The sequence below is a fragment of the Syngnathus typhle genome, unplaced genomic scaffold (genome assembly GCF_033458585.1).
Source record: "Syngnathus typhle isolate RoL2023-S1 ecotype Sweden unplaced genomic scaffold, RoL_Styp_1.0 HiC_scaffold_25, whole genome shotgun sequence".
Taxonomy (NCBI): Eukaryota; Metazoa; Chordata; class Actinopteri; order Syngnathiformes; family Syngnathidae; genus Syngnathus; species Syngnathus typhle.
In genome coordinates, this window is record NW_026871931.1 from 551,719 (window position 1) to 564,681 (window position 12,963).

At 44.7% G+C, this 12,963-nt stretch overlaps 1 protein-coding gene across 1 annotated transcript; it reads left to right on the top strand.

Moving 5' to 3' along the window:
- The first annotated feature begins 1,626 nt into the window (after nt 1–1,626).
- Nucleotides 1,627–8,751, top strand: LOC133147011 (uncharacterized). The gene has a single exon (XM_061271127.1). The coding sequence runs from the start codon at nt 1,752–1,754 to the stop codon at nt 7,608–7,610; it is 5,859 nt and encodes a 1,952-aa protein (XP_061127111.1). The 5' UTR covers nt 1,627–1,751; the 3' UTR covers nt 7,611–8,751.
- Nucleotides 8,752–12,963: the final 4,212 nt, after the last annotated feature.

Consider the following 12,963-nt stretch of genomic DNA (forward strand, 5'->3'; position numbering starts at 1 on the left):
GAAATGACCACCTCCAACGTTTGGTTTATGTTTTATAAGCATTTTTAATTTTATTGCTTAAATCGCATTTTCTCGGCGAGCTGAGCACTTTTTCTGAATTGTGCCGCTCCCGTCACTCTGGTTAGGTTGGCATCGAAAAAAACGCTCTCGGGTGCTTTAGAGTGCCGAGTTATTCACTGCGCATGAAGAAATGACCACCTCCAACGTTTGGTTTATGTTTTATAAGCATTTTTAATTTTATTGCTTAAATCGCATTTTCTCGGCGAGCTGAGCACTTTTTCTGAATTGTGCCGCTCCCGTCACTCTGGTTAGGTTGGCATCGAAAAAAACGCTCTCGGGTGCTTTAGAGTGCCGAGTTTATCACTGCGCATGAAGAAATGACCACCTCCAACGTTTGGTTTATGTTTTATGTAGCCCGGTGATTACCAGACTAATAGTTTATTTAATTATTTCTGTTACCGTAATTGTCATAATATTCATTATTATGATAGCATATAAATCCTATTTTTTATTTAAATATAGGTCACCCAAACTTAAAAGTAAACTGTCTGTTTAAGCAAGTTAGGTTGTGTTTGTGTTCATACCATTTCATTGGTCAATTAAACAAATTGGCATTGCATGGTCAAATGTGATTGGCTGTTGTTGGAGAGAGGGTTTTTTCCCCCCGGGGAAAAAAGAAGAGAGAGGTGAGAAAAAGACGGAGCGGAACGGACGTATGCGGTATCCTTCCGAAGGAATTGACGGTGTTGTTGGTCAATAATTGGCTAAGACTACAGCGGTATGTGGGAAGATACGTACTGACTCTCTTAGTTTTGCCGAGTCGGGAAAGTTTTGTTTGTAGCAAGAGGAGCGAGCTTGGAACCGGAACTTAGCAAGGCCGTAGCAACCGCGGTTAACGTCTGAGCTACGTTGCCATCTCGTTGCCACTCACTCAAGCTACTCGACGACCGAGACCATCTCGTTGCCACGCACTCAAGCTACCCGACGACAGAGACCATATCTTGCCACGCACCCAAGCTACGGACAACCGAGACTGTTTATTGCCACGTACTCAAGCTGCAAAAAACCGACGAGGAATTTTAGCTTTGCTGAGTAGTGAGCAAGGCGGGGAACAGGCCTGCAACGGGGTGGTGCGGACTGAGTCGTGAGTACGGAGTGTGCGTGTGTGTGTGAGTGGGCCCACTACACTAAAATTCTGAGCGTGTGTGTATCCGTGTGCGCGTGTGAAAAGAAGTTTGTCTTTTGCCATTGTTCTATGTGGATTTATTTTCGTTTTGTGTATTAAAATATGGCTCGTTATAATTTCGCCAATACGTTATAGTTGCTCTGGGTCTCATTTTAGCTAGTGTTTGGTTGGTTGGTAGTTTTCACCGACCTCACTTAATTAGGTGAACCTTCGTGGTATCCACCTGAGGGCAAACCGGACCCAAGCACCCACCATTCTCTGGTAAGTTCTACACTGAGTGGTTTAAAAGGGTGCTACATAAAATGGAGGCACCGCTGGGATAATTTAGCTCTAAAATAGTTATAAAATAGCACTACATTTAACTAAATTTAGTTTGACCCAGAGAAGTGTAGGTTTAATAGTAATAATAAGAAAAGAAAATAATTCTGTATTCTTTACCCTTAAGTTAGAGTCACCTTAACGAAGCCTTAGTTTTCCCCTTGAAATTTAAATGCTACTAGTAAAAACTAAAGCCTGTCAAATTTAGTCCTGACAAGTGATCCAAGTAACTGCACAACCAGGGGAGATGGCTCAGCTGAAGAACTGGTGTATTGGAGAAGGCATAGACCTGGCCAACGCTTTGCTGTTGAAAGACGTTCCTGCAGAGGCTGAAACAAATACCATTGAAGAAACATTGCAGACAATCAAAGCACTTGGAAGAGTCAAAGTGAGAGGAAGGATGTTTGACCCACATTCTCAAAGCCTAACTGTGCTGTGTGAGTGCAAAGAGAAGGTCAATACCAGCGCAATTCCTGTTGATGTATTTCCCGAATGTTCTGTTGGGCCATGGAGGATCTTTGTAGTTTCTGCACTAGAGAATGAGGCAGCCAGTGATGGTCCAAGTGTGCCACAAACCCATCCTAGTTTGATTCCACCACTGCAAGCGTCCTCTCCTGAGGCTATCATCAAAGCTGTTGGTGAAATCTTGAAACAGACACAACAGCCCACCAGCAGTGACATCAGTCCATTCAGGAGACTGCGGACCTTCTCAGGGGTTACGCCCACACCATCGGGAGAAGAACAGTTAGAAAATTGGATTGAACGAGCCAGACTCATGATTGAGGAATGTGAACGTCCGGAAAGAGAAAAGAGGATGAGGATTATGGAAAGTGTAAAAGGTCCTGCGCTAGAGGTCCTGCAAGCTGTCCGGTTCAATGACCCCAGCGCAACGTCCACTGAATTCCTGGACATCCTCGAAAATACATTTGGTACACCAGAGAGCGGAGAAGAACTTTATTTTACCTACAGAATGCTGTGCCAACACCCAAGTGAGAAACTATCCGAGTTTTTGAGGCGCATGGAGCGAGTCCTGAATAAAGTCGTCCAAAAAGGGGGCATAAGGGTAGATCACACAGATCGCGCTCGCATCGACCAGCTCATCAAAGGAGCCAGCAGATCTGATTTTATGATCCTGAACCTCCGACTGAGAGAACGACGTGATAATCCGCCCACTTTCCTGCAGCTACTCACTGAGATACGTCAGGAAGAGGAGCATGAAGCTTCACGCCGCAGACTACAACCGTCCAAAGCAGTTTATGCAAAAAGTGCCATGTTAACCTCAGACACTGAGATCACAGGGTTAAAGGCAGAAATAGACCAACTCAAAACGCAAGTATGTGAGCTCACTACGTCCTCATCAATGCCATGTGGGAATATGACAAGTTTTTTCCCGTCTGTCGATATAAAATCAGAGAGCTCAGAAGATAAAAACGTACAAGCCCTAAAGAAAGAGGTGGTAAAGCTCAGAAAACAAGTTTCAGCAATGTCAATTAAGCCCAAGTACAGTTCCGCCTCTGAGAACCGTCAAAGAGAAACGCCGTCTAAGCCCCAGCAGCAAAGAACTTTCACTTCCAGAAACTCAAGTGATTTCTTTTGTTACCGGTGTGGCGAAGATGGGCACATTGCAACTAAATGTATTGCTCCAGAGAACTACCCCAAAGTAATACAGAAACTCCTACAAGCTCAAAGAAAGTCCACGCAAGGTCAAAGACCTGAAGAGGCAAGAGAAAATAATACAAATGCAAATGTGAAGAGGAGTTCTGTCCACATGCAGACCTACAGTTTGCCAGAAGGTCTCGTTGGACCTCCTTCTACTGCCCAAGTAACTATTAATGGCAACCCCTGCACGGCACTCATGGATAGCGGCTCCCAAGTTACCATCATTTTTGACAGCTGGTACAGTGAAAATCTGTCACATATCCCGCTGAACCCGGTGACTGGTCTGTCCATATGGGGCCTGAGTGACTCAAAAGATAGTTACCCCTATAAAGGCTATGTCCAAGTTGAGTTGGAGCTGCCAGACAAGTCAAAATGGAACAAAGCCAAGGCTGTGTCTGTTCTGGCTTTGGTGTGTCCTGACCCTCGTTGTTCCGAGACAATACCCGTTCTTATTGGCACCAATGTCAAGGGTGTTCGGCCTTTTCAGTCAAACTCTACTCAGAAAGTCCGGGAAAATGTAAAGTCCGTTAAAGTTCAAGTGCACAAAGAAAACTACTCACCTTCTTCTGAAAAAGAAAGTCCCGAAGACGACACCAACTTACCTGTTGCTGATGTAAAATGGGCAGGTCCTGGTCCTCTCATCATAGCCCCTGGCACAGAACACATTGCCATTTGTCGAGTCAAAGAAAGGAAAACCCTTGGAGACAGTATACTCCTCACTGAACGTGCTCACTCACCTTCTCTTCCTCCAAGTGTCCTAGTCCAACCAACGGTGTTATTCTCTAAGATGTTAGACCCCAACAAGTTTCTGGTGCTTCTGCGAAATGAGTCTCTAAAGTCAACTGCTATCCCTATGGGGACTGTGATTGCACATTTGCATGTCGCTGATGTTGTGACTGATACACCAAGCTCCCATGCCAATATTGTTCCAGCTATGGACCCCTGCGTGTTTAACTTTGGTGATTCAGACATCAGCGAAGAATGGAAAGAAAGACTCAGTACAAAGCTAGCTCAGCATCCCAATGTGTTTTCTACAGAGGAGTGGGATGTGGGTTTGGCAAGAGGAGTAGTGCATAACATACGGGTAAACAATAACACTCCTTTCAGAGAACGGTCTCGGCGCATTGCGCCTGCTGACTTGGATGATCTCCGGCGTCATCTACAAGGTCTGCTGGCTGCTGGAATCATAAAGGAATCAAGGAGTCCATACGCATCCCCGATTGTCCTGGCACGTAAAAAGAATGGCCAACTTCGCATGTGTGTCGACTACCGCACCTTGAACCGCAGAACCATTCCCGATCAGTATGCCGTGCCTCGCATTGACGACGCCCTTGACTGTTTGTCCGGCAGCAAGTGGTTTTCGGTGTTGGATTTGCGCAGCGGCTACTACCAAATCCCAATGGCCGACGAGGACAAAGAAAAAACAGCATTTATATGTCCTCTGGGTTTTTTTCAGTTTGAGCGGATGCCACAGGGAATTACTGGTGCCCCTGCAACGTTCCAGAGACTGATGGAGAAGACTGTTGGGGACATGCACATGCTAGAAGTTATTGTTTATCTGGACGACCTGATTGTGTTTGGCAAAACATTAGAGGAACACGAACAAAGACTTCTCAAAGTCATTAACCGCCTTGAAGAAGCTGGGCTCAAGCTGTCTCTGGATAAGTGTCAGTTTTGTCGCCCTCAAGTGAACTATGTTGGGCACATCGTCTCAGAGCATGGAATTGCCACAGACCCCGCCAAAGTTGAATCTGTGACCAAGTGGACGCAACCTACAGACCTCACATCTCTCCAGTCTTTCTTGGGGTTTTGTGGTTATTACCGTAGATTCATCAAAAACTTTTCCATCATCGTTCGTCCGTTAACCGAGCTATGCAAGGGTTATCCTCCAACACAAAAGAAGACAAAATCAAATCCTTCACCAGACAAGAACTATTACAAAAAAGAAGAGCCTTTCGGTGATCGGTGGGACAAGTCCTGTTCAGAGGCTTTCCAAAGGATCATCCACTGCCTCACAAGTGCTCCTGTGCTGGCATTCGCTGACCCGACCAAACCTTACATGCTTCACATCGATGCAAGTTATCAAGGTTTGGGTGCCGTTCTAAATCAGGAGTACCCAGAAGGGTTAAGACCAGTCGCTTTCGCCAGCCGCAAGCTAAGTACATCTGAAAAGAACTATCCAGTACACCAGCTGGAGTTTTTGGCACTCAAGTGGGCTGTAGTTGACAAATTCCACGATTATTTATATGGAGCTCAGTTTACTGTGAGAACAGACAACAACCCGCTCACCTACATTCTCACGACTGCCAAACTCAACGCAACAGGACATCGTTGGCTCTCCGCCTTGTCCACTTACAAGTTTACCCTGCAGTATAGACCAGGCCGGAACAATATAGATGCTGATTCACTCTCGCGAAACCCCGTTTCCGATACCAAACAAGAATGGCAAAGTGTGTCTCTGGAGTGTGTCAAAGCTCTCTGCAAACAAATTACTTGCCGAGAAACCCATAAAGAGTCCACAACCGTCGCAGAATCGCTCGGAGTGTCCCCAGACGCCATTCCTGAGTCCTTCGTCTACCCAGTTCGGCTGGATCTTGGTTCATTAACACAGTTCAGTCACAAAGATCTCATCCAAGCTCAAGACCGTGACCCTAATATTGCCCCAGTCAAACAGTCACTGATTGGTGGTACACCATTTGCCACTTTTGAAAACCCGATTTCCACACTGTTGAATAAAGAAGCAAGCAAGCTTATAATACGAGAAAACCTGCTCTACAGAAATGTGCAAAGAAATGGGTCCCCAGTGCACCAGCTAGTTCTACCCAAAGAGTATGTCACCATGGTTCTGAAATCCCTACACGATGAGTCTGGTCACCTAGGCATAGACAAGACACTTGAACTTCTCAGAGATCGATTTTACTGGCCCAAGATGGGTGCCGAAGTGGAGCAGTATGTAAAAAACTGTGGCCATTGCATCACCCGCAAAGCCCTGCCCCAAAAAGCTGCTCCTTTGAATCAGATAACCAGCCAAGGGCCTTTAGACCTCGTGTGTATCGATTTCCTGTCACTTGAACCTGACTCTCAAGGGTATGCTAACATCCTGGTAGTGACTGATCATTTTACCCGCTACGCTCAAGCCTTTCCAGCCAAAGACCAGAAAGCCATGACTGTAGCCAAGATTCTGTGTGAACGGTTCTTTGTACATTATGGTCTCCCTGCCCGCATACATTCCGACCAAGGGCGGGATTTTGAAAGCAAGTTGATCCAAGATCTCCTGAGGATGTTAGGCATTCGAAAATCCAGAACATCTCCTTACCATCCTCAGGGGGATCCTCAACCGGAGAGATTCAACCGTACGCTTTTGTCAATGCTAGGCACTCTTGATACCAAGCAGAAGCAAAAGTGGAGTCAAAAGATCAGTCAACTGGTTCACGCCTACAATTGCTCACAGAATGAAGCCACTGGTTACTCACCTTATCTGTTGATGTTTGGCCGAGAAGCTCGTCTACCAGTTGATGTTTGTTTTGACGTGGCCGATACTAGTCCAAAAGGCAAGGCCTATCACCAGTATGTAGCCAATCTCAAGAGGGACCTCCAAAGAGCTTACACACTAGCTACAGAGACATCGGACAAAAACCACCAAAGAAACAAGAGAGCACATGACAAGCATGTCAAAGAACAAGTTCTGGACAAAGGTGACCGAGTTCTAATGAGAAATTTTGGAGTTCAAGGCAAACAAAAACTGAGATGTAAATGGAGACCCTCACCGTATGTGGTGGGGGAAAAACTGTCGAACCTACCAGTCTACAAGATTAAGCCTGAGAGAGGCATGGGAGTGGAGAAGACCATCCATCGTAATCATCTGTTACCCATCGGTTACCTCGTGAGACTCCCTGTGGACGAGGGTGATGAGCAGCCCCAACGGAGGCATGTAACCAGATCCCAACAAAAGACAAAAGAACAGGGGCTGTCCTCTGAGTCTGATTACGAGGAGGAACAGTGGTCAAACTACTGGAAGATTGACTGGGACAAGTTACCGACACCTCCCGGGTTGCCAATAAGCCAATCTCTACCAGTCTACGACATGCCAAGACCAGCTCAAGATGAGGCTGATGCACAGTCAATTGTCAGTGAGAGTCTAAACCTGCCTCCCAATGCTGACCCAGAAGTCAACGATTTAGAGGGGGAAACGGAGCTCAACTCAAGTCAGAGAACTGAAGTGGAAATTCAGAAAGTGGAACGTTCTAAGAGAGTCACTCGTCCAGTGGTCAGGCTGAGTTATGATGAACTTGGAGAACCCTGTGACCATCCAGTTATTGTTTTAAGCCACGGAGTGTTGGTGGGAAGTGGGCTTTACAGCAACTCCAGAAGAAGCTCATGTCAAACCCTCTGGTGCCACCCCCTGGCGTTGTGTTTCACTTGTTCAAATTCGGCCTTTTCCCTTTAAACTTGCAGACTATATTATATCTGTAAGTCCCTTTTTTGATGAGGACATCAAAACCTTTTAGAAGGGGGAGAGTGTAGCCCGGTGATTACCAGACTAATAGTTTATTTAATTATTTCTGTTACCGTAATTGTCATAATATTCATTATTATGATAGCATATAAATCCTATTTTTTATTTAAATATAGGTCACCCAAACTTAAAAGTAAACTGTCTGTTTAAGCAAGTTAGGTTGTGTTTGTGTTCATACCATTTCATTGGTCAATTAAACAAATTGGCATTGCATGGTCAAATGTGATTGGCTGTTGTTGGAGAGAGGGTTTTTTCCCCCCGGGGAAAAAAGAAGAGAGAGGTGAGAAAAAGACGGAGCGGAACGGACGTATGCGGTATCCTTCCGAAGGAATTGACGGTGTTGTTGGTCAATAATTGGCTAAGACTACAGCGGTATGTGGGAAGATACGTACTGACTCTCTTAGTTTTGCCGAGTCGGGAAAGTTTTGTTTGTAGCAAGAGGAGCGAGCTTGGAACCGGAACTTAGCAAGGCCGTAGCAACCGCGGTTAACGTCTGAGCTACGTTGCCATCTCGTTGCCACTCACTCAAGCTACTCGACGACCGAGACCATCTCGTTGCCACGCACTCAAGCTACCCGACGACAGAGACCATATCTTGCCACGCACCCAAGCTACGGACAACCGAGACTGTTTATTGCCACGTACTCAAGCTGCAAAAAACCGACGAGGAATTTTAGCTTTGCTGAGTAGTGAGCAAGGCGGGGAACAGGCCTGCAACGGGGTGGTGCGGACTGAGTCGTGAGTACGGAGTGTGCGTGTGTGTGTGAGTGGGCCCACTACACTAAAATTCTGAGCGTGTGTGTATCCGTGTGCGCGTGTGAAAAGAAGTTTGTCTTTTGCCATTGTTCTATGTGGATTTATTTTCGTTTTGTGTATTAAAATATGGCTCGTTATAATTTCGCCAATACGTTATAGTTGCTCTGGGTCTCATTTTAGCTAGTGTTTGGTTGGTTGGTAGTTTTCACCGACCTCACTTAATTAGGTGAACCTTCGTGGTATCCACCTGAGGGCAAACCGGACCCAAGCACCCACCATTCTCTGGTAAGTTCTACACTGAGTGGTTTAAAAGGGTGCTACATTTTATAAGCATTTTTAATTTTATTGCTTAAATCGCATTTTCTCGGCGAGCTGAGCGCTTTTTCTGAATTGTGCCGCTCCCGTCACTCTGGTTAGGTTGGCATCGAAAAAAACGCTCTCGGGTGCTTTAGAGTGCCGAGTTTATCACTGCGCATGAAGAAATGACCACTTCCAACGTTTGGTTTATGTTTTATAAGCATTTTTAATTTTATTGCTCGCATTTTCTCGGCGAGCTGAGCACTTTTTCTGAATTGTGCCGCTCCCGTCACTCTGGTTAGGTTGGCATCGAAAAAAACGCTCTCGGGTGCTTTAGAGTGCCGAGTTTATTACTGCGCATTAAGAAATGACCACCTCCAACGTTTGGTTTATGTTTTATAAGCATTTTTAATTTTATTGCTTAAATCGCATTTTCTCGGCGAGCTGAGCACTTTTTCTGAATTGTGCCGCTCCCGTCACTCTGGTTAGGTTGGCATCGAAAAAAACGCTCTCGGGTGCTTTAGAGTGCCGAGTTATTCACTGCGCATGAAGAAATGATCACCTCCAACGTTTGGTTTATGTTTTATAAGCATTTTTAATCTTATTGCTTAAATCGCATTTTCTCGGCGAGCTGAGCACTTTTTCTGAATTGTGCCGCTCCCGTCACTCTGGTTAGGTTGGCATCGAAAAAAACGCTCTCGGGTGCTTTAGAGTGCCGAGTTTATTACTGCGCATTAAGAAATGACCACCTCCAACGTTTGGTTTATGTTTTATAAGCATTTTTAATTTTATTGCTTAAATCGCATTTTCTCGGCGAGCTGAGCACTTTTTCTGAATTGTGCCGCTCCCGTCACTCTGGTTAGGTTGGCATCGAAAAAAACGCTATCGGGTGCTTTAGAGTGCCGAGTTATTCACTGCGCATGAAGAAATGACCACCTCCAACGTTTGGTTTATGTTTAATAAGCATTTTTAATTTTATTGCTTAAATCGCATTTTCTCGGCGAGCTGAGCACTTTTTCTGAATTGTGCCGCTCCCGTCACTCTGTTTAGGTTGGCATCGAAAAAAACGCTCTCGGGTGCTTTAGAGTGCCGAGTTTATTACTGCGCATTAAGAAATGATCACCTCCAACGTTTGGTTTATGTTTTATAAGCATTTTTAATTTTATTGCTTAAATCGCATTTTCTCGGCGAGCTGAGCGCTTTTTCTGAATTGTGCCGCTCCCGTCACTCTGGTTAGGTTGGCATCGAAAAAAACGCTCTCGGGTGCTTTAGAGTGCCGAGTTTATTACTGCGCATTAAGAAATGACCACCTCCAACGTTTGGTTTATGTTTTATAAGCATTTTTAATTTTATTGCTTAAATCGCATTTTCTCGGCGAGCTGAGCACTTTTTCTGAATTGTGCCGCTCCCGTCACTCTGGTTAGGTTGGCATCGAAAAAAACGCTCACGGGTGCTTTAGAGTGCCGAGTTTATTACTTCGTATTAAGAAATGACCACCTCCAACGTTTGGTTTATGTTTTATAAGCATTTTTAATTTTATTGCTTAAATCGCATTTTCTCGGCGAGCTGAGCACTTTTTCTGAATTGTGCCGCTCCCGTCACTCTGTTTAGGTTGGCATCGAAAAAAACGCTCTCGGGTGCTTTAGAGTGCCGAGTTATTCACTGCGCATGAAGAAATGACCACCTCCAACGTTTGGTTTATGTTTTATAAGCATTTTTAATTTTATTGCTTAAATCGCATTTTCTCGGCGAGCTGAGCACTTTTTCTGAATTGTGCCGCTCCCGTCACTCTGGTTAGGTTGGCATCGAAAAAAACGCTCTCGGGTGCTTTAGAGTGCCGAGTTTATCACTGCGCATGAAGAAATGACCACCTCCAACGTTTGGTTTATGTTTTATAAGCATTTTTAATTTTATTGCTTAAATCGCATTTTCTCGGCGAGCTGAGCGCTTTTTCTGAATTGTGCCGCTCCCGTCACTCTGGTTGGCATCGAAAAAAACGCTCTCGGGTGCTTTAGAGTGCCGAGTTTATCACTGCGCATGAAGAAATGACCACTTCCAACGTTTGGTTTATGTTTTATAAGCATTTTTAATTTTATTGCTTAAATCGCATTTTCTCGGCGAGCTGAGCACTTTTTCTGAATTGTGCCGCTCCCGTCACTCTGGTTAGGTTGGCATCGAAAAAAACGCTCTCGGGTGCTTTAGAGTGCCGAGTTTATTACTGCGCATTAAGAAATGACCACCTCCAACGTTTGGTTTATGTTTTATAAGCATTTTTAATTTTATTGCTTAAATCGCATTTTCTCGGCGAGCTGAGCACTTTTTCTGAATTGTGCCGCTCCCGTCACTCTGGTTAGGTTGGCATCGAAAAAAACGCTCTCGGGTGCTTTAGAGTGCCGAGTTATTCACTGCGCATGAAGAAATGATCACCTCCAACGTTTGGTTTATGTTTTATAAGCATTTTTAATCTTATTGCTTAAATCGCATTTTCTCGGCGAGCTGAGCACTTTTTCTGAATTGTGCCGCTCCCGTCACTCTGGTTAGGTTGGCATCGAAAAAAACGCTCTCGGGTGCTTTAGAGTGCCGAGTTTATTACTGCGCATTAAGAAATGACCACCTCCAACGTTTGGTTTATGTTTTATAAGCATTTTTAATTTTATTGCTTAAATCGCATTTTCTCGGCGAGCTGAGCACTTTTTCTGAATTGTGCCGCTCCCGTCACTCTGGTTAGGTTGGCATCGAAAAAAACGCTATCGGGTGCTTTAGAGTGCCGAGTTATTCACTGCGCATGAAGAAATGACCACCTCCAACGTTTGGTTTATGTTTAATAAGCATTTTTAATTTTATTGCTTAAATCGCATTTTCTCGGCGAGCTGAGCACTTTTTCTGAATTGTGCCGCTCCCGTCACTCTGGTTAGGTTGGCATCGAAAAAAACGCTCTCGGGTGCTTTAGAGTGCCGAGTTTATTACTGCGCATTAAGAAATGACCACCTCCAACGTTTGGTTTATGTTTTATAAGCATTTTTAATTTTATTGCTTAAATCGCATTTTCTCGGCGAGCTGAGCGCTTTTTCTGAATTGTGCCGCTCCCGTCACTCTGGTTAGGTTGGCATCGAAAAAAACGCTCTCGGGTGCTTTAGAGTGCCGAGTTATTCACTGCGCATGAAGAAATGACCACCTCCAACGTTTGGTTTATGTTTAATAAGCATTTTTAATTTTATTGCTTAAATCGCATTTTCTCGGCGAGCTGAGCACTTTTTCTGAATTGTGCCGCTCCCGTCACTCTGGTTAGGTTGGCATCGAAAAAAACGCTCTCGGGTGCTTTAGAGTGCCGAGTTTATTACTGCGCATTAAGAAATGACCACCTCCAACGTTTGGTTTAAGTTTTATAAGCATTTTTAATTTTATTGCTTAAATCGCATTTTCTCGGCGAGCTGAGCACTTTTTCTGAATTGTGCCGCTCCCGTCACTCTGGTTAGGTTGGCATCGAAAATAAACGCTCTCGGGTGCTTTAGAGTGCCGAGTTATTCACTGCGCACGAAGAAATGACCACCTCCAACGTTTGGTTTATGTTTTATAAGCATTTTTAATTTTATTGCTTAAATCGCATTTTCTCGGCGAGCTGAGCGCTTTTTCTGAATTGTGCCGCTCCCGTCACTCTGGTTAGGTTGGCATCGAAAAAAACGCTCTCGGGTGCTTTAGAGTGCCGAGTTTATTACTGCGCATTAAGAAATGACCACCTCCAACGTTTGGTTTATGTTTTATAAGCATTTTTAATTTTATTGCTTAAATCGCATTTTCTCGGCGAGCTGAGCACTTTTTCTGAATTGTGCCGCTCCCGTCACTCTGGTTAGGTTGGCATCGAAAAAAACGCTCTCGGGTGCTTTAGAGTGCCGAGTTTATTACTGCGCATTAAGAAATGACCACCTCCAACGTTTGGTTTATGTTTTATAAGCATTTTTAATTTTATTGCTTAAATCGCATTTTCTCGGCGAGCTGAGCACTTTTTCTGAATTGTGCCGCTCCCGTCACTCTGGTTAGGTTGGCATCGAAAAAAACGCTCTCGGGTGCTTTAGAGTGCCGAGTTTATCACTGCGCATGAAGAAATGACCACCTCCAACGTTTGGTTTATGTTTTATAAGCATTTTTAATTTTATTGCTTAAATCGCATTTTATCGGCGAGCTGAGCGCTTTTTCTGAATTGTGCCGCTCCCGTCACTCTGGTTAGGTTGGC